The sequence below is a fragment of the Orbicella faveolata genome, unplaced genomic scaffold (genome assembly GCF_042242905.1).
Source record: "Orbicella faveolata isolate gen_17 unplaced genomic scaffold, um_ofav_v1 contig_3, whole genome shotgun sequence".
Classification (NCBI taxonomy): Eukaryota; Metazoa; Cnidaria; class Anthozoa; order Scleractinia; family Merulinidae; genus Orbicella; species Orbicella faveolata.
Window position 1 is genome coordinate 10,214,946 of NW_028301558.1, and position 21,075 is coordinate 10,236,020.

Genomic DNA, 21,075 nt, shown 5'->3' on the forward strand with positions numbered 1-21,075 from the left:
TAATGAATTAATAAGGCCATTTTTGGCCGAGTGATCACTTCGTGCCCCCATAAGGGAATGGAATTAAGAAATATTTGCTTTAGCAAAATGGCCTATTGTCATGACTAAAAATACATCCTCGAAAATAACGTGTATTTTCATCGCAAAAGAATAACGATAACACCTTTAATTTTATCTCTTTTAAATGAATATTATACTGCCGTATTAACACAGACGTGCCATATCAGGTCGACGCCAAAAAAGAAACATTACGAGCCTTCAGTAAAATGAAGACAAGTTGTCAAACTTGTTTGCAATGAATATTAGCAAAATCGTTCCGAACTGATATAATATGTCAAAGCAGGGATTTGAGCGCACTTTCCGGTGAATCGGGAAGAGTAACAAGCTCTGAAGAACCGTTTACAGTAGGGTAAGTAGCGATCTTAGCATTTGGTTTGCTTTCAAAGGCTTTACTGTCTTACATGCACGCTTGCAAAAATTCGTGTTCAATAACCATCTGATCTGAAGTAACTTATACTTTATTATCTTCCTCATTATTTTTTTTTAAAAAAATAGGCAGCTTAGGCAATGACGACAGCGACGCCAAGGACGACGCCTTGTAAAAAATATTTTTACCGTCGAATTTCGCGGGTGCCTGAATTTGTTCAGTACGTCCATCGGTCTCAGAACTTACTCAAGCTTAATATGTAATGCTAGCGTTCAATTCCACAAATGGAAATTGGAAAAGTTAGCCGCTGTCGTTCACGATCTCCAAAATGCGCAGAACTTGGTTATTTGGCATTGTCGTTTTGCAGAGCACGGCAAAGAAATGTACAAAGATTTATAATGCACGAGCACAGCTATAGTTCTGCTCGTTGAACCTTTTGTTTTGTGGCGTTCTCGTTGCCGCTGCCTTTGTGTTTTGCTTAAGGTCCCCAATACTTTTATTTTCGATTTTCTTTGCCACGTCTAATAATTACTAGATCTAGAAGGTCCATTTAGGCCACATGTCGGCCACATTACCTAAAGAGAGTCAAAATTCGGGTTTAACACTTATACTTCATGTATCCTAAATTAACAGGGCGCTTTTGTGTGCATGATATAATATTGCTGTCTACCAAATGCGGATAAGATTATCTATCTCCTCAAGAAGGATTTGGAAACCAGCACTAGTGTATAAATAATATTTCAGTACTTGCAGCTACATTCGCGTTTTCCCTTTTGTATAATCTGATATTGTTAAGAATATTTATGGTAAAAATTACGGGTAAAAATGAACGACGTTTCGAACGCTCTTCGGTCATTCTCAAGTTAAATGTTGAGGGTAAAAATTAATAAAAAAAGAGGGTGTTAAAGTCTGTTAAAAACAATTAAAGCATGCAAAAAAGTTTATCAGTTAAAAACTCTCGCACGTATTGAGTTGGTTTGTACATTGATTGTGGTCTCAGTTTGTTAATTAAAAAAACATTTCGTAAACGTGGCAGTCAAACTTGTTTTTGTATTTCTTTAAAAAGAGTAAAATTCTTGGCAAGACCTTTAAGTTACCATGGAGATGGAAAACAATGGCGTGCTTCCGTTTCTCGGCAGACAGCTGCTTAACAAGTCTACATACATTAGAACAAAATTTTCTGTGAAACCCACAAGCACTGGCCTCTTGTTGCACTTCAAGAGGGTCCCCTATACCCCTTTGAGAGACTCAGTGACATAAAAACATTTGTTTTCTTCACGAATCAACTAAGGCCCCGTCCAGTTCACACGTCTCCGGATATTTGTGAATCCGCAACTTTTTCTTTCCGGATTCAAAAGTTTCCCCGTCCACACGTCACGTATTCAAATCGAATTCGCCTGTCCACACACATCCGATGGTATCCGGATTCACTCTGGAGAAACTAGACCTACACCTTGTGCCGCCATATTGGTTTATTGTTCGGTGACAGTCTGAACACGATTTTGCTACGTCATCGGATTCGAAAATAACCGGATTCACCGTCCACACGTTATCGGATTCGTTGCGAATTTATTTTTTTCCACTCTGGAGAGCGGATTAAAAAACATCCGGATTCGCGGGATGCGTGAGGAGGGAAGCCGTATTCAGAAAGAAAAAATTGCGTAGTCAAAAATATCCGGACACGTGTGGACGGGGCCTAAATGATATTCAAAACTCTTTCACCTTCACGCGAAATTCGAGACAATCACGTTTCACATAAAAAAAAAAATAATAATAATATTCGCGAATGAATATTTTCACTACTTCTAACCTGTTCATAAAGCTGTTTATCCTCCGAGTTTGGCTGTTCAATCGAGAGTACATCTAAATCGCAAACAAGTTATGATGCCCGATATAAACTCGGCCTGGGAAAAACTATGCTTGATCGTCGTGCATTTCGGCTTTCTTTCAGCTGGTCCTACTTCGCTGAAGAGTGTGATCGCCTAAAATTCTTGTTTGCTTGACTAAAATATCCAGTCCGAAAGTAATTAATTCCACCATTACACGTTATATCGCCTTAAAAGCATCTGATCAGCCTGTTTCTTCGCCGGCCGAAAGCAATGCCGCAATTCAAATCAATTCAATTCAGTTCTTTATTTACACTATACTGGGTATTTTAAATACAATTTATAAGTAAAGTAAATGAAAATAGTAGACCCCATGTATTCGTGTCGTCCTCTCGTTCAAAGGCAGGCCTCAGTTGATACTCTACGCGGTCAATGAAAGATTTGAGCCAGAAGATTCATTTCTCTACTCAGCCTGTATCAGGAGCCATAATTTGTTTGATACAAGATTGAGCAAGATCTTTAATTACGTGAAGTCAAGCCCCCAGTTGTAAACCAACAATGTCTTGTTTACGAGTTAAATGTGACCCATACATGTTGCTATTATGCGATGCCGACAGAACTGAGAACATAAGAACTGCTCTTCCCCTATTGGCAAACATTTCCCGGCGCTAGAGGCATTGTTTAGCCCCAAAGGATCATGGCAAGAATTTTATTGTTATCAGTATAGAAAAGCAAAAGCAAGTTTAGCTACCTCGTTTACGAAATGCTTTTTTTAATTAACAAACTGAGACAATCCGATCAATTCGACAATCTCAATGTACAATCCCACTCAATTTGTGCGAAAGCTCTAAATTTTTTAAATTTTTCTGCATGCTTTAATTGTTTTTAACACCCACCCTTTTTTTTGTTAGTTTTTACCCTCAACATTGAACTTGAGAATGACCGAAGAGCGGTCGAAACGTCGTTCATGTCAACCCGTAATTTTTACCGTGAGTAAAAAATCCTTACTGATTCGGTTTAGAATACCGCCGAGAAATTCAAGATGCGCAGGCACTTCTTCATTGGTTTGTTCCTCGTCGGATTTCAACTCGCCTGCTACAACTGCGTCCCTGGTCGTGCGCTTTCACTGCGAGACCTTTCCATGGAACTTCCCTTGAGGGAAAAACACACTGGTAAGCACTAACTAAACATTGATAGATCATGAAAACTCACCGCAAAAACACACACACACACACGCACAAAAATTAAAACCCTCTAACGGAAATAGCGGGCTACCCATGTCTGTATACAACCATGATTGCGGACGAGCCACTCGGCCGAGGACATTCGAACACCGTATCTGCTTATTCAACCAATCTCTTGAAACCTCAGTTCGTCCCCATATGAAAGTCCTTTGTGACTGACCTCAATTCCTTTTAATTTCAGTTATTATCACCCTTATTATTCAGCTCTTCGTACGTTAAATTAATCAAACCTCTTTTTCAAATTAACTCGCGTTCCTGTTGGGCGTTTGTTTTTAAAGTAAATAATGTAAAAGCGAGCAATATGATTGGCGCAAAGGACAAAGGATTCTTTAAAAAAAAAGCAAACAAACAGTGTTTTCGGAACAATTTAGTAAAAAGCCAAAAAGTTCACAAACCATAGATGAATTAGAATTTGAATAACTGCTCATTTGAATTATTGTCGTTTTGTAGAAACTATTCACTCAGTTGAAGTTTGACATCAATCAAAGCGATGAACATAACTGCTATGACGAGCTTCAAATTTTTCGCGCTTTTCAGCTTAATTTTGTTCACTTGCGTAGAACCCGGCAACGCAATACCTTTCCATGGTTTAAGAGGTGAAAAAAATGTTGGTAAGTATAATTAATTGCTCATCAGTGCTTTGCTGCGATTTTTTTAGCACGTTTTCACTAGCGTAAACTAGCGTTCTCAGAATGCAAGTGTCAGTTTTTTCTGCTTCGGAAAGAGATAACTGGTTTTTACATGCATTTCAATATCTCATTTGTTTTAGCTGGTATCCAGTACTTCTGTCTTAAAAGTTTCAGAAAAATTTCCTGATTTTAGCGAACCGTCCAAAGGCATAGCAATCTTGCCTTTGTTTTAGTTGTCGATAAAATCAATAGTGCTTTTAATTAACATCTGTCCACTGACTTTATACTATACATTACCGCTGCAACAACAGAAGTTCCGCATGGTCAAATCACACTTCAAATTAAAAATTTCATTTACTCACTGAATATAAGCTTCACTGAGACATACTGACTATTAGTAAATGTTAATGTTACTCACAATATAGAAAAACAATTAAATAAACGCGAAACTGAGCACACTGTGTTCGTTAAAAACTGATGTACACTAAGAAACTAAAAATCACAGCCAGTATTAAAAAATGCTTTGTTCCATAAAGGCTCGTTTGATAAATAGTCCTTATGGAAGCAACCTTAATACGATTAGGACATCAGAGTAGTAAACGAGTATTTCAACTTTAAACCGAGCATCATATAAGTTTTAGATATGTAAGAGAAAAGATATTAATTCTTGAAAAGTTTGAAAATGTAAATTGCGTTGCATAGGAGTGTCAACGGGCTTTGTTAGCATTTATTTTACGCATGAGAAATTCCCACTCGGCTCAAAACTTGACATCAAGTGTGCATTGCTCTGAAAGCGCGCAAAGCAAAGGACAGAGCGAAAATGGAAGCAACCTTGAAGACTTTAACGCTCTTTGTGATATTCTTGCTAAACTTTCTGCTACTCTGCAGGGCAATACCTTTCCATAGTGAGTGCTTTTTTTCCTATGGGAATATTTTTTATAGACTCTTCCACTGGTCACAGTAAATAACTGTATTATTTTCTGGTCGGGATTAACTCAGAGAGTAAACTTATTGTGTACGTAAAATCAACGGAAAATGATCTTTTTGTTTCTGTTTCAGCGGATAATTTGAACTTTCTGGAAGATGCTAAAGGTAAGTTCAATTACTTGTGCTTGATCATGGTCCACTTAACATTTTCCCACTCCCAATTAACGCCGTACTTTTTTCTATTCCATTTACGAGCATGAATGTTTTCTCGTGAAAAAATTAAAATTACAGGACAGAAGAAATCCACCTTTACTAGTTTGGAGAACTAATGTAAACATAAACAAGTGTATGAAATGAAGCAATATCTTTCTATCGAGGGCGTAAAGGAACTCAAAATTACGTTGGAAAAAGCGCGGGCTAAATTAACCTAATTGATACTTTAATGAGTTATGGAACCGTGATTTGAAGTCAAATGTTTATGTAAGTTTGTTTAATAGTACTTTTACAAATACAAAGAGCTGTTGTGGTTTTTCTTACAAGGAATTTACGGGATGAATATGTTAGTAAAATATGGAGTTTTCATTTTCCTTGTAAACAAAAACACTCGATCGAAGCGCGAAAGGAAGGCGGGAAATTAAATTTTAATTATTACAAACGATTGCAAAACGATACGGTTGCTTGAGTTTCAATATTTCAAGTATTGACAACTCTCAACTCAACCGTGATGCGGCCAGCGGCTAATTTTTTGTTCTATAAGAACGGATCTGGAAGAATAGGCGGAAGATTTTAGGGGGTTGTGATTTGAAACATAATAACGGTCAATAAGAGAGAGAGTGGACTGGTTGCCGGAGGAAGAGAGACCCTGGAAACGAGAGTGGAATTTCTCTTAAGGTCTTTGAGACGTGAGTGGAGAATGCAATTTCTTTTCACATTATTTCTAGTCCGAACAAACCTTTTTTTCGTTTTCTTTTTCAGTTGAAATGGCTAAGCGAGTGGCTGGTAAGCTATATCTATCTGTCTTTGTTTTATTTTGTAATCTAAAAAAGAATGAATATTGTACCATAAATGGGAAAACATTTTTCTTTCAAGGAGCAGCGAGCTTCCTAAGAAGCGTTCTCTTCCAACCACTTTTGCTCAGAAGCAAGAATGTCTTTACACAATGAGTTACCCCTAAAATTTTATAATCAGTTCTTATCTGTTTATCTTAAATTTCCATAATTACACGTTTAAAGGTCATTTCAAGAATTAAATTACTAACGAATTAAGTATATTTCAGTTTATAGTTACGACGCCATATTCTATTAACTAAATTACTTTTCTATTAATAAAATAAAATTACTTAAAGGAGATAAGTCACGGTTTGCGCATCTTGAAAAGTTTAGCCTAAATTTTTCAAGTTCGTCTTTTGTAATCCGCGTTAATCTTCACCATCCTTAACCATCCTTGTTCGCCTATGGTTTGTTATTGTCTCTTTAGTGTTTTTCTATTTTAGTAAACTATTATTTTCAGGTTTCCTTCAATTTAAAGGTAATTTTGTACGTGGCCAAAATAACTCAAACTTCCGTGACCCTGTCAATTCGTAACTAGCATAGTGGCTGCTCTACACGCTGACAGTATCCATCTCATCTCAATTTTTTTATAAGAATATTTTAAGAATAAACCAGACCCTGAGGTTTTGAAAAGAATATGATTTTGTGTGTTGAAAATTTGTATATACAATACTTTTGTATGTTTTTGACTAAACCGTCTAAAATTCTTCCTTTCTGTTTAAGTCAAAACTAACCAAAAAGCAGCAAAAACGGAACTGTTCGATGCTAATAACATTTCGGCAACAAGTTATGTGCATTTTATCAGGCTTTAATACCTGCAGACTGGCTCCAAAGTTACTTTAACACCATCCAAACACCAAATACATCCGAAATCCGAAATGTCGTACGCTATAATCTAAGAATATTTACAAAAAGTTTCAGCCTAAAATCGGCGGCAAAATAAGAATATTCAGCCTCGGCCGAAAAAACAATATTCTTATAAAAAAAGAGTGTAGCTATAGTAGCAATAGATGCTTCCAAACGCGACGTCTGTAAGTGAAATAATTCAGTGAAAATTTTAGCTGAGTTCTGTGACTGTCTTTGCCGGATTAACATGTCGTCAAGGTGGAATTGTGACAGAAAATGAAATGAACTCAGTAGCCTGTGATGATAGCCATCTTTGGTCAGACTTACCTTCCCTTATCAAATCTTACATTTCGGCAGAGTGCAAAGATGAAAGGAACTGTTCCTGGATCGAGATGGAATTAGCAAAATACGGAGGAAGCCTGAAGGAGTATTGTGAGCTTTACAAGGACACGGCTCCCATCAAACAGTGCCGCAAGACTTGTAAAACATGTAAGTAATAATTACATACTTATGACAGTGTAAATCACTACTTTCCTTTATAAGTATTTCAGCAAGCCAATGACGCTTTGGTCTATACGTTGGCTAGGCCTTGTTCTCAAGGTAACGTTATGCTCTAGATCACTCCCGATTTCGGAAATCCCAGCAGTATCTGGGCGATTCTGCAAAGCTAATTCTGCTCATGTGGACAGCTCCACTGGCTTTACAAGTAACCTTTGAACAGGCGCTCTAGTCGAGAATGGGGCAAGGAGAAAGCGGGAAGAAAGACGTCCTTCTTTCCCCTTCCAGTCGGAGCCTGTTCACGGGCTACTTTAAACGCATTTTCGTCCACCCCAAAAGCATTCACGCAGCGCGCGTGGTAACAATCTCCCCGGAAGAACTGACAGTACGTTTTCACAACTCCTTTGAACGGCCGCGAAGGGAAAGGGAAAGTTAGAATTCTATGAAAGTTCGCCATTTTGTGTAGTTAATTGAGTGTTAATATTTTTCTGGCCAGAACGCCGACCTGTGCCGAATCGTTAACCAAAACTGAAAACCTGTTGTTTTGTATCTCTTTATAGGCAAAGCCCCGGCTCCCATCGGTAAGGACATAACAACTAACATAAAATTATTCCCCTAAAGTAGCACACTTAACTACGGAGAGCGAGATTTTTGCAGGGCGTTAAAGCGAATATCTCCTTGGTCTTTGATTACAGCTAAAGAGTTAAACATTTCACAGATTACTGAGTATAGCAAGTTCTTGAAATTGTTTTGGCAATAATATCGAAGCTATAGCGTGATGCCTGCTCTACGCAAGATGGTATCCATCTCAGAATATTTAGGAGTAGCTTTAGTAACAATATTCCCAGTCGCTTGATTCTCCTGAACAAAACAAAACAACTGCAGATGAATTCGGTAATACGGTCAGTGAAAATTTTAGCTGAGTTCTTTTGCCGGATCAGCACTGGCCATAGGGGTCGCAACAGAAGATAGACCGAAACCTTCAACGATTATCGGTCTTACATTTTGGCAGAGTGCAAAGATGAAAGGGACTGTTCCTGGATCAAGACGGAATTAGCAAAATACGGAGGAAGCCTGGAGGAGTATTGCGAGCTTTATAAGGACAGAGCTCCAATCAACCAGTGCCGCAAGACTTGTGAAAAGTGTACGTGATAATCACATACTTAATTATCACATTTTAAATCGTTACTTTCCTTTGTAAGTACTTCAACAAAACAACGAAGCGTTGACCTACAGAAGTTTAAAATACAGTGTAAATAACCTTCTCGCTACAAAGTTTTTGTCCACTCGAACTTGTGGTAGATTCCTTCTAAAAACCTGTTTTATTTCTCTTTATAGGCAAAGCCCCGGCTCCCATCGGTAAGGAAATAACAAACATAGAATTATTCCACTTTATTTACTACGGAGAGCGAAATTTTTTGCAGAGCTTTAAAGCGAATATGTCCTTAGTCTCTGATTACAACCAAAGAGCTAAACATTTCACAGATTACTAAGTTGAACAAGTTCTTCCAATGGTTGGGGCCATATCGTATCTATAGCGTGATGCCTGCCCTACGCAAGATGGTATCCATCCCAGAATAGGAGTAGGCATAGTAACAATGTTCCTAGTCGCTCGATGCTCCCGAACAAATCAAAACAACTGTAGAAGAATTCGGTAACACGGTCAGTGAAAATTTTAGCTGAGTCGTTTTGCTGGCTCAGCAGGCCATCAAGTAGGGGTCGCAACAGAAGATAGACTGAAACCTTCAACGATTATCGGTCTTACATTTTGGCAGAGTGCAAAGATGAAAGGGACTGTTCCTGGATCAAGACGGAATTAGCAAAATACGGAGGAAGCCTGAAGGAGTATTGCGAGCTTTATAAGGACAGAGCTCCAATCAAACAGTGCCGCAAGACTTGTGAAACGTGTAAGTGATAATCACATACTTAATCATCACAGTTTAAATCATTACTTTCCTTTGTAAGTACTTCAACAAAACAACGAAGTGTTGACCTACAAAGGCTAGGGCGTTCAGTGAGATACAGATTTAAATCAAGAGTGGATGCAGGGTAAGAAAGTTAAATCTCTCATACAGGCGTTATTCCCAAGGTAAACTCAGTTTTTATCTTGAGTACTTTGCAAACATTAAGACATCGAGAGCTCCGCAAGGTGTCGCACTAGTTTGCTGAAGAGATAGGTAGACCAAAATGAAAACAAATCGTTTGGGATAAATGGCCCCAAATGCAAGGAGCTAAATTGAAACTAAGGTTACAAACAAAGAGTAAGATCTCTTCAGGAAAGGTGGGGTTAAAACTTTCGCAACCAGTAAAAACTAAACTAATAAAAATACTACATAAGATATGTAAGGTGTACGGGGAGGTGGAGGGAAAAAGAACAAATACGTCTTAATGCTGAATAGCTGAAAAGTTCCTCTTGCGATGATGGCAATAGTAGAATGGGGCCGCGTGTACGAGATAACCAACCTTTTGTACATAACTGGGATACGCGCTCATTTTTCATTGGTCGCCAGGAGACTTCCTTTGTTGCAAACTGATAAGATATAGGTAATGCGTCGCGATGAAATAACACTATACTTTCTGTTTTCGGCATAATGTTTGATTTTTACATAGCTCCTGATGAATAAAAATTACCGGTAAATTAGTGAAACAGATTTTGCTCGCGTGGACAGCCCACGCGGCTTTACACGCATTCTCGTCCTCTACAAAAGCGTCCACGCAACACTCGTGGAAACGTTATCGCCGGAAGAACTGGGCAGCAGGTCTAAAAATAACTCGAAAAAGATTACTTTCAAGATAAAGCCCGTATGAGGGATTAGCTCTCTTAACTTTTATCTTCTTTTGGTTTAAAGTAAAATAAGATAAAATAAATAATTTAATGACATAGAAGCCGCATTGCGCCACAGCTCTGAAACGGACTTTACGGTATGAAAGTTTCAAGCCAATCAAAAACAGCAAAATATCTTAAAATGATAGCATCATTTTAATTGGTAACCTTCTTCCTGTTATTGATATCTTGTAGGTCCCAAAACTCCATCGATACCCAGCAGAGATCTGGGAGTGGCAACCGCCGTGGCTAACAAGAGGCTGGCACAGGCAGCTCGTGATTCGCGTGCTAATTTGCTTTACAAAGTGAAAAAGATTTTGGCGGCCCGCAGGGGATATCCTCGAGCATTTCCAAGAAAGCGTGCCTTTTCTGGACTCGTAAGTTAATAATTACAACAATCATTACGGACCTCCGATTGGTTTGTCTTGCTGAGTCACACAATGTCAGCGTGACAAGCCGGACAGTGTTCTTCGAATTGAGGAAAAACTCACTTTGCATTCGTAATTGATATCCTGGGGATTACGCAAATGACAGTATAAAAGAATTTACACAACCTCGTTCCCATGACCTTTTCCCTTGCTTAGGGACGAGGCGGGAAAAGGACCAGGGATCGGCTTTTCCCAGCCTGCCTTCAAGCGAGGAAAAAGGCCCTGGGAACGATGTTAAAATTACACGTGTTCCATCCCATCACTCTACTCGAGGCCCAACCTCGTTCCCAGAGCCTTCCAGGCCAGGGAAAAGGCCCTCGGAACGAGGGTGCTCGAGACCGTAAAAGCAAAGAGATTGGCGACCCACTCCCACCCAGAGAGTAAGTCGGGCTTGGTCTAGCTGTCCACTTCTATTTTCGCCTGATCTCAGGCCTATCCCGACCTAGAGTGATTCCTTAAATATGAACAAAGAAAGAAAATTCTAGGGTTTGGTCTGTTGTGTGGCAGGAAGTAGAGCGCAGTGGGAGTCCATTCCTTGAACTCCCCGATGGTGGATATTAAGCGTGCTTCGCCAGAAACAGATTACCTAGTTTTGTTTTAAGTATCGATCGAGAAAAAATAATTTAATGTTTTGAAGGAATACACGTTACACCAAACACTGATTATCAATTAAGCGGGTAATCATCAAATTAAATGTAGAAGAGCAGGGAGGTTGATACAGTATAAAGGAAACCGTAAAATATAATCTAAAGCAACGGAAACAGTCAAAATTAAATGCTTCGGCTGTTATTGTGTAGCAACCACAATTAAGGTTCTTTTTTTCATTTGTTATCATTGCAGCCCCTGATGGAACCTTAGAAGCTGGCAAGAAATATATGAACAGTTAGTCATCTTAGAAGCACATTAGAATAAGGCGCTATATAAGCGAAGATCAGTAAGCTATCCTCTCTTAGTTTACCTAAGCCGGCTGAAGATCTTAGATTGCCATTGATTGTGTAAAGTGATTATATAAAGTGCAGAATTAGGTATTTACTCTGTAACTGTAACTCTGTGACTTTATTCTTGATGCAGTGAACACGTGGCACCTTCCTTAATTCCATTATTTTAAGCCGTTAACATTTCGAAGCGCAAAACGAGTTGTGATTGGCTCACCCAACGTTTCCCGCGATTCTAAAGTATGTCGAAAGCTTACACTGTAAACGTCGAGTTTTCATGGTCTGTTGGAGTTTAGTTTATAAGGTTCAGTTGCTTTGAATTTTCACAGAAGTTTTACTGAATAAAATACCAGGTAAACTAAACTAATGCGTTCAATTAAGTCTCTCAAAATACTTGATGCACTTTCCTGTTCGAGATCAGGGATTAGAGTGAACAGGAGGGGGGGAAGGGAGGAGACAGGGGTGGGGATGGGTGCGAGTGGCGAAAATTCGGTGTTTGTTAGCTTAGCTTTATCAGGAGCCCATCTCCTGATGGGCTCCTTGTTTTATTGGCTTCAGTAAGCAGAAGTCAATACAACAATACTGCATTAAATTCCAACGATCAAACCGACATTTATATATATATTGTTTGTTGTCTTACTCGGAAAAAGACAAACGCAAAACCTGCTTGCTCATCATGAAGGCTGACCTGATCAGTCAAGAGTTTCCGAAGTACACGATTCTCTGAACACTCTTCGTGACCCCTAACTTCACTTCGAAGGCCGAGCACAGCAATATTGCAATATTGCATTCAATTTCAAAATTCAAGACGACCTTTAATTTGAATTTCTAGCAACAGATTGTTTAACTGTTCGTGACCTTAATAGACTAGAAAATTCATTTTTAAATAAGCCCGCGTCATGCTTAAGGATTTGTTTAACGAACAATCTCAAAAGCGAGCGATGTGATTGGCGCAATGTAATAACAACCTTTTTCCAAAACAAACAGGGTTTTGAAACAATTCAGTGAAGTGCACAAACTGACGCTTCATTAGAATATGAATAGATCCTCTTCAGAGTTTATTGTTGGCTGTTACAACTTTTCGCTCAGTTAAACTTTGAAATTAACACGGCAAGGCGGTTTTACTTGCAACTGTAACGAAGAATACAGCAGATGTCATGATGAACTTCAAAGTCTTCGCGCTTTTCATTTCAGTTTCCGTAACGTCTCTAGGACGCAACAGTGCAGTTCCATTTAGTAGTTTAAGAGACGAAGCCAGTGCCGGTGAGTACAATTTTTATGACATGCACGTTGCAGCGTGAAAACTGATGTGTTCCAGGGCTGCTTCGGAACACTCGTTTCTGGTATTTTAACATCTTAGTTTCACATTCATCGGGACAATCTCAGCAAAAATTGTTATGGTTTGGACTCGGTATAAACGCTTTTCCCAAGTTGTGTTTGTCTTAGGTCTTCAGTTTTAGTTTCAAATCTTTAGTACTGTTTAATTAACAACTGACAATCAACTGTAGATTAATTATTCGAAAAACTAAATGTAGTTCCGCTTGACTAAACCATTTAAAAGATTTTCTTAAATCAAAATTCAAGCTTCACTAGACATTTTGAATAATATCAATTGTACTAACTTACTCAAGCCTAAATTTATGTTGACGCGGATTTATCACACGACTTAGACATGCGCGCAGCGTCCACACTACGCCGGAGAAATTTGAAAATGCAGCTTTATTTCTACGGTTTGGCCTACCGTCCACACTAATCCGTCAGGAATTTGAAGAAGGCGACTTTTCGTTTTTTCGTTTCGTAAGAGGACTAAATATGGGACTAAAATACATGGCCCAGAACACAGTTTTAGTTTAATTTCGTTTCGTTTATTTTTATTTTTGTCATATTATAAACATATTAACAAAATATCAATTCACAAGGCAATGAGGTCCTGGGAAGCCCATAAGGGTTATGGAAAGAGCTACCTTTAGAGATACCTGAGACTTCATGGGCAGGACAATTTATCTGAATTTACAATCGGAATTTGAAGAATCTGGTGGTAATGCAAATCTGTTGCAAGCCTAAATTATAAGAACGGAAAGGAGATAGACATCAGGCTTTTACAGACAGTTATCCGCCTTGCTTCAATACCGGAAGATGTATCAGTATCTAGCTGAATAACTTATCGAACGTATATACCTAGAAAGGTGCCCATGTATATGTACATGGTACTAAAAAAAATGATTCTTTTTTTTAAATTTCCATTTAGTTTATTTTTATTTTTGCCATATCATAAACATATTTACAAAAAAATCAATCATGATAATCATGATAAGGCAAGGAATCCGAGAGAAGTCAGTAAGTTTTATGTAAAGAGAAGCGCGGTGGCCTCATGGTTAGTGCGCTCGTCTCCGGAGCGAGCGGTCCGGGTTCGAGCCCTGGCAAAGTACATTGTGTTGTGTTCTTGGGCAAGATACGTTACTCTTACAGTGCCTTAGTGTCTCACAATGGGGGTAACCTTGCGATGGACTGGCATCCTATCCAGGGGGGAGTAGAAATACTCTTACTCGCTTCATGCTACAGAAACCGGGATAAGCTCCGACCTGGTGGGCCACTTGGCTCGTATGCAGACTTATACAAGGTACTAAAAACATGATGTTTTTATCTTTGCCATATAATAATATATTTACAAAATATCAATTTACAAGTCAAGGAGGTCCATAGAAGCCAATAAAGCTTATAGAAAGGACAACCCTCAGAGATACCTGAGACTTCATCGGCAAGGCAATTTATCTAAATTTACAATCGGGATTTGAAGAATCTAGTGATATTCTGTTCTAAGCCCAAAATATAAGAACGGAAAGGAGACAGACATCAGGCTTATCTTCCACAGACAGTTATCCGTGTAATTTCAATATCGGAGGATGTATAAGAGATCATTACCTAGCTGAATATCGAAAGTATATTCGGCAGCGGGTAAAAGGGATCAACAACTCATTCAAACCAATCACAAAGCTCTACTGCCGGCCACGTAATTTCTAAGTATTTGACCTAGTGTCATGTTTCTAAAGCTGTGTTTCAAACGTTGCATCCTGCAACAAAGCTTTTGTTAACCAAGCTTGCTCAGGGATATTAGGGGTGGGGAATGGTCCTTCAACGACCATTGGCCTCGCAAAAGTTTCGTTGAATTTCACGGATCTCACAGTCTCGATCGCTTTTAGCGGTCACACTAATTTTTAATGAGAATTTTTTTTTTCCGGCCGAGACTGAATATTCTCATTTTTCTATATATAGATTTAGGCAGAAAATGTTCAAGTGAATATTCTTAGATTATAGCGTATGACATTTCTGTTTTCGAACGTACCTGGTGCCTGGATGGTGGTTAATGTAAGTTTTGGAGCCAGCCTGCAGGCATTAAAACCTGATATGACGCACTGCCGTTAAGAGAAAGGAAGAATTTTATACGGTTTAGTTAAAACATGTAATTGTACTGTATTTACAAATTTTCAACACACATAATTAAATTCTTTTCAAGTTTATTCTTAAGATATTCTTAACATTTCGCAAATTTCAGCCTCGATATTCTTATAAAATAGATTCTTACATTAAAAAAAGGGTGTATGTGCATTTCGCATTCTCGATTTTTTTTTAGAGTCTCTAGTTTGTACATGGCTAAGAAAGTCTCGATACGTACCGATTTGTTTGTTGTTTTTACAAATGATATCTGAACATCTTTTAGGGTCTGAACGTCTCTCACTTACATTTAAAACACTTTGAAGGTTCGGTCCCGCAATTTGAAAAGTCAAAATGTCTCAGGCGCGCAAAGGAAAAGGTTGCATGGCTGGAGTACTAGCGGCTGTTCGGGGACGACCGGACACGAGAGAGCGGCGGGAATCGAGCTTAAGAAAAAGGCTAGTCTCACCTTCTCCCATGCATTTACCATTCATCACCCTTAATATTGACCCTCAGTGTTTTTTGCAGCGACCTCATTGCGCTCCCCGTGCATTTTCCCAGTACATGCTATGTTTTTGTATCTGTTCGTTTCTCTTTTCCAATATCAAGGTTGTAAAGATGAACGACCAGACTGTGATTATATCGTCATGAGCACAGGAGGCGGTGAAAAACTACATCAGTATTGCAAGAAATGGAAAGACGATGCCGCAGTGAAGCAATGCCGTAGAACATGCCACATGTGTGAGTGCTGATTGCAGTCAGTTCAACTGATGTGCGGCGTATTAAAGGAGCTCAGTCACGGTTTGCGCATATTGAAAAGTTTAGCCTCAATTTTTCAAATTCGTCGTTTGTAATCCGTGTTAATCTTCTCCATCCTTAGCCATCCTTGTTCCTTTATGGTTTATCATTGTCTCTTTGGTGTTTTTCTATCTCATCAAACTGTTATTTCAGGTTTTTCCTACCATTTAAAGGTAATTTTGTATGTGGCTAAAACAACTCAAAACACCGTGACTGAGCCCCTTTAAATAAGACATATATAATGATGTTTTTCGGCGCATTTCAGGACACAGCAATACTAACTTTGATTTCTCTGATGCCTTTCTTTTTGACAGGCAAAGCTCCAAGCCCTATTGGTAAGAAGTTGATTATTTTGCCTTTGGGTCGCGAGTTAATTAATTCGCAACTTGTTCGTAACCAGTTTTAATATTTTTGTCTGCCTAACGACTGTCTGACAGATCCCTAGCAAAGGATCATACTAGTGATCAAACCAGTTGGAAATTGTCCTGAAATTCATTTAAACTGCAACTTAAACTTGAATACACCGTCTTGAAGGAGGAAGGGGACGGGGAGGGGGGAGGGGGGGGGGGGCTGAGAGAGAAAGGGTGGGTGTGCTTCCAAACATAAGTTCTAAAGGTGTGTATGGCGCTATTGAGTGAGGTTACCTGTTCATTGTTTCTTTCCCTACATTAATGATCAAGAATGTAAAGATGAACGGTCAGACTGTAATTGGATTGTCCAGAACACAGGAGGTGGAGAAAAACTTGAACAGTACTGCAGACATTACAAGGACGTCGCCAAACAATGCCGTAAAACTTGCAACATGTGTGAGTATTAATGATTGACAAGAAGGTTTTTTTTCATTGGCGCATATGCAAAAGCACAAGCGAGAAGTTTATTTGATTTACAATGAAGAATATCATGACGACGGCTAACCTTGTTGATAATGTTTTCACTGCATGATGATCTTGTAGGTTCTAAGCCCCCATCGCCACCCAGCACCGAGCCGGAAACAATAGCGCCTGAGACCGAGAGACCCACGACACCCACTACCAAGCCAAAACCAACTCAAACGTCTCACGGAGGACCTAACGGTAAGGAAAAATATACAACATAGTGACCGTTGCGCATCAAGAACTTGTACACAAGGTTGCCAAATAATTGTATTCTTAATATTGCTGGTACCTTTGATCTCTAGCAAAGGACAAAACAACTGATCCGACCAGTTGCAAATCACCCTGAAATTCATTTAACTGCAAAATAAGCTTGAATATATCGTCTTGAGAGAGGAGGGGAGGCGGGGGGGAAGGGAGTCTGAGAGAGAAAGGGTGGGTCTGCTTCCAAACATAAATGCTATAGGTATGTGTGGCGCTATTGAATGAGGTTACAGTGTCAGGGTTTTGGAGATTTCTATATATGTCGTCCAGGAGGAATTACGTATGAAACCTTACGTTCGTAATTATCATGCTGACTGTTTCTTTTCCTGTACTAATGTCAAGAATGTAAAGATGAACGACCAGACTGTAATTGGATTGTCCAGAACACAGGAGGTGAGGAAAAACTTGAACAGTACTGCAGACATTACAAGGACGTCGCCAAACAATGCCGTAAAACTTGCAACATGTGTGAGTATTAATGATTGACAAGAAGGCTTTTTTTCATTGGCGCATATGCAAAAGCACACGCGAGTTTATTTGCTTTAAAATGTAGAAAATCATGACGACGGCTATCTTGTTGACAATGTTTTCACTACATGTTGATCTTGTAGGTTCTAAGCCCCCATCGCCACCCAGCACCGAGCCGGAAACAATGGCGCCTGAGACCGAGAGACCTACCCAGAAACCCACGACACCTACCCAGAGACCCACTACACCTACTACCAAGCCAAAACCAACTCAATCGTTTCACGGAGGACCTACAGGTAACGAATAATATACAACATAGTGACTCATCAAGAAAATGTACATAGAAGATTACCAAATAATTGTATTCGTACTTTTGATCTAGCGCAAATGTAAAGAACTGAGTAAAGCCTCTTTTTCACTAGGGACGCAAGCACAAGCACAAGCATAACAGCTCAAAGTGAAAACAGCCTCGACGCAAGCATAATCGCTAGCATAAGAATAAAGATAATTTTTTTCTTTTCTCGTGGTTACGCTTGAACTTACGCCCACTTTATGCCGTGGGAAAACGCATAACACCGCATAAGCACAAGGACATAGAGAAATTTACTGCATCTGGCATAAACTACCTATGCTTGCATTTGTGCTTGCGTCGCTAGTGAAAACTAGGCTTAGAGTTAAAGTTAATAAATTTTGGCACAAGTGGTTGCTCTCTCAGTTGGAGCGAATCTCATTTTCTATGTTGAAGAGATAAAATGCATTGGTGTTCCTCCTGTGTGGAACAGTGACCCCACTTCAGCACTTTGTCTGGTTAGTAAGAGGACAACCGCGGTATCGGGCATAAATTCAGATTGAACAAGATACAATGAATAGCCCTTATGCACGATGACATCGGACTAGCAAAAAATCTCTACCAAGCCTCAAAAATGGAAATTCTAAATTTATATCATGAACAAATTCCTAAGGCAATAAAGAAAACGAAGAGAATTCCCACGTGAAAGCAACGCGTGTTAGAAGTTTGGGAAAATTTCGCGCAATCGAGGCTTGGTAGTAAATTTTGAGGATGTGACTTAATCAAAAATGAGATCTATTGGGTCAGGCCGGGCTCGAACCTCTTGATTTGGAGTCTAGCGTATTTAACTCAGTTATAAAGGCCATTCTTCCGGCCTCTTTCCTGGTTGGGTGTGAGGCTTTGAAAAATCCGTAAAAACTGAAAATAAGCTTATATCTTTGTTTATCTCCTTGTCAAACTATCTTCTTCCAGGATTTCAAAGAGCCTGTTTAGAAGCACACAATGACCATCGATTCTTTCACCGCTCCCCTCCTCTCAAGTGGTCGGCGGAGTTGACACGTGATGCGCAGGACTGGGCCAATTACCTCGCTGCCACAAACTTGTTTGAGCACGATCCGACCGCGCGGCCGAAGGACCAGGGCGAGAACCTGTACTACATAACGCCATATCCCAAGAGGCTGTGCGACCTCGGTGAAACAGGGCAGGACTGTCTCAGCTGCGGAGAAATTGTAAAAGCTTGGTATGACGAGGAGCTGGATTACGATTACGTAACTGGTAGAGCAAAGGTGCCGTTTGCTCCGATTCTACATTTCACTCAGATTGTTTGGAAAGCGAGCAAGAAGCTGGGAATGGCAACTGCGGTGGCTAGTGATAGGCTGGTAGCAGTGGCTCGTTACGAACCCGCAGGAAATATTGGTGGACAGTTCCAAGAAAATGTTCTTGTTCCTGACTTGTAAGTAGCATTAGTGAATTGATAATAGCTTCCTATGGCATCTTTCTTTCGGTTCGTCATACTATCCAGAGTCACACAATCTTAGCGTGACAATCCGGAGTAGTGGGGTGGGCCTTACTAATCAAAGAAATTTTAAAATGCCTTTATTAGTCATATAGAGAAAATCTGGATTTTTAGCATGCTTCTATCAGCTATAACAAAGCTTTTTTTTCCGTCTGTTTTCATTGCAGCCCCTGATGGAATCTTTACAAGCTGGCAAGAAACATGTGAACACTGACAGTTAGCCATCGTAGCTACAGAAGCATATTAGAATAAAGCGGTTATATAACGCCAATGGCTCAGTATGCTAACCCCAGTATGCTATCCTTATCAAAAATATATAGAAAGCGGACGATCTTCTAATGTCGAGCGTTTGTTGACATGTTTATCGAAATTTGTATTTACCGTGAGTGTAACTTGTTAATTCCGCTCAGTACTTAGTTCGATTTAACAAATTGACGTCAGTTTTTTATGCGTCTGTCCTGTTATTGATGATGAATTTCGTCATAACATTGTCAAAGTAGCTGTGGGTCCACGAGGCGAAAGCGGAGTAGATCCGCAGACTACTTTGACAATGTTATGACGAAGTTCTTTGTCAATAACCGGACAGGCGTATGAAAAACGGACGTCAATTTGTTTTTTACTATAACAGATCGTCAAATTGTCCGCTCTCGCTTATTGACGCATCGCATGAGTAATAAATTCATGTGTCTTTCCGCATATTGACGATACAAATTAGCCAATGAGCGCGAGAATTTCTGCAGTTATCGTAAAAAGGGACGGACCATTTTTTTTAGGAGGGGGAGGGGTGGTCGGCAATTTCCTAAAAAAGAATTCCTACACAGCAAAAACTGCTTAAAACATCGTGCAAGGGGAAAAAAAACCAGTGCTTTCTACTAGCCGGGTCCTGTTTTTTGTTGCTGAAAAAAATTCTTGCACAAGTTATTATCCACCGAAAAAAATCATACACAACCTGAAGGTCAGAAAGAAAAATTCTTACCTCAGAAATTTGCCCAACTACCGACCCTCAAAAAAAAGGGGGTCTGTCCCTTATCCATGGCCGTCGTTTTGACGGATCAGGTGCAGCTACAAAACGACCTGCATTATAATTGATTCACACATCCTCTCCCACGTTTTCTAAGCACGGTCGAACGAAGGTCTCGTAAGCGGACAAAGTCAGGACCACAGAAAGTGTCCGCTTTAGAATTAACATACCTCTCGCGGTTATAAATATTTTTTTTCTGTCTTAACAGGACTAAATATGCGACTAAATTACATAACATAGGGCTTAGTTTTAGTTCATTTTCGTTTAGTTTATTTTTATTTTTGCCATATTATAAATATATTTGCAAAATATCAATACATAAGGCAAGGAGGCCCAAGGAGGCCAATAATCTAAGGCTTGTGTAAAAGAACTACCTTTGGAGATACCTGAGACTCACAGACAAAAAATAAAATGCTTTCATCGGGAGGACAATTTATCTAAATTTTCTATCGGAATTTGAAGAATCTAGTGGTATTCCATTTTAAGCCTAAAACATAAAAATGGAAAGGAGACAGACATCAGGCTTCCACGGACGGTTACCCGCCTTACTTCAATATCGGAGGATGTATAGAAGGTCACTGTCTAGGGGGAAGGAGATTCCCATTTAAAAAGGACGGAGATGCTCGTTATGCCTTTTAGGAGTAAAGAGCGGTTTTACATGGGCGGGGCCGGGGGCGCGGCGGGCGGCGGCGGCGGCGGCGGCGGCGGCGGGGGTACCTCTCAAGGCGTTCAGCCTCGAAATATCCACAGCTGAAGCTTTCGCGGTACCAGTAATGAGCCGA

At 39.6% G+C, this 21,075-nt stretch overlaps 1 protein-coding gene across 1 annotated transcript; it reads left to right on the forward strand.

Annotated features, from left to right (window-relative positions):
- The first annotated feature begins 3,040 nt into the window (after positions 1-3,040).
- On the forward strand, positions 3,041-20,725 carry LOC110065876 (uncharacterized). The gene is made up of 19 exons (XM_089297352.1): positions 3,041-3,425; positions 5,186-5,218; positions 6,029-6,052; positions 7,306-7,437; positions 8,007-8,027; positions 8,459-8,590; positions 8,785-8,805; positions 9,222-9,353; positions 10,466-10,647; positions 10,855-11,078; positions 12,739-12,896; positions 15,675-15,806; positions 16,178-16,198; positions 16,544-16,669; positions 16,817-16,936; positions 17,342-17,467; positions 17,611-17,763; positions 18,729-19,209; positions 19,440-20,725. The coding sequence occupies exons 1-19, from the start codon at positions 3,296-3,298 to the stop codon at positions 19,444-19,446; spliced, it is 2,355 nt and encodes a 784-aa protein (XP_089153478.1). The 5' UTR covers positions 3,041-3,295; the 3' UTR covers positions 19,447-20,725.
- The last annotated feature ends 350 nt before the right edge of the window (positions 20,726-21,075 follow it).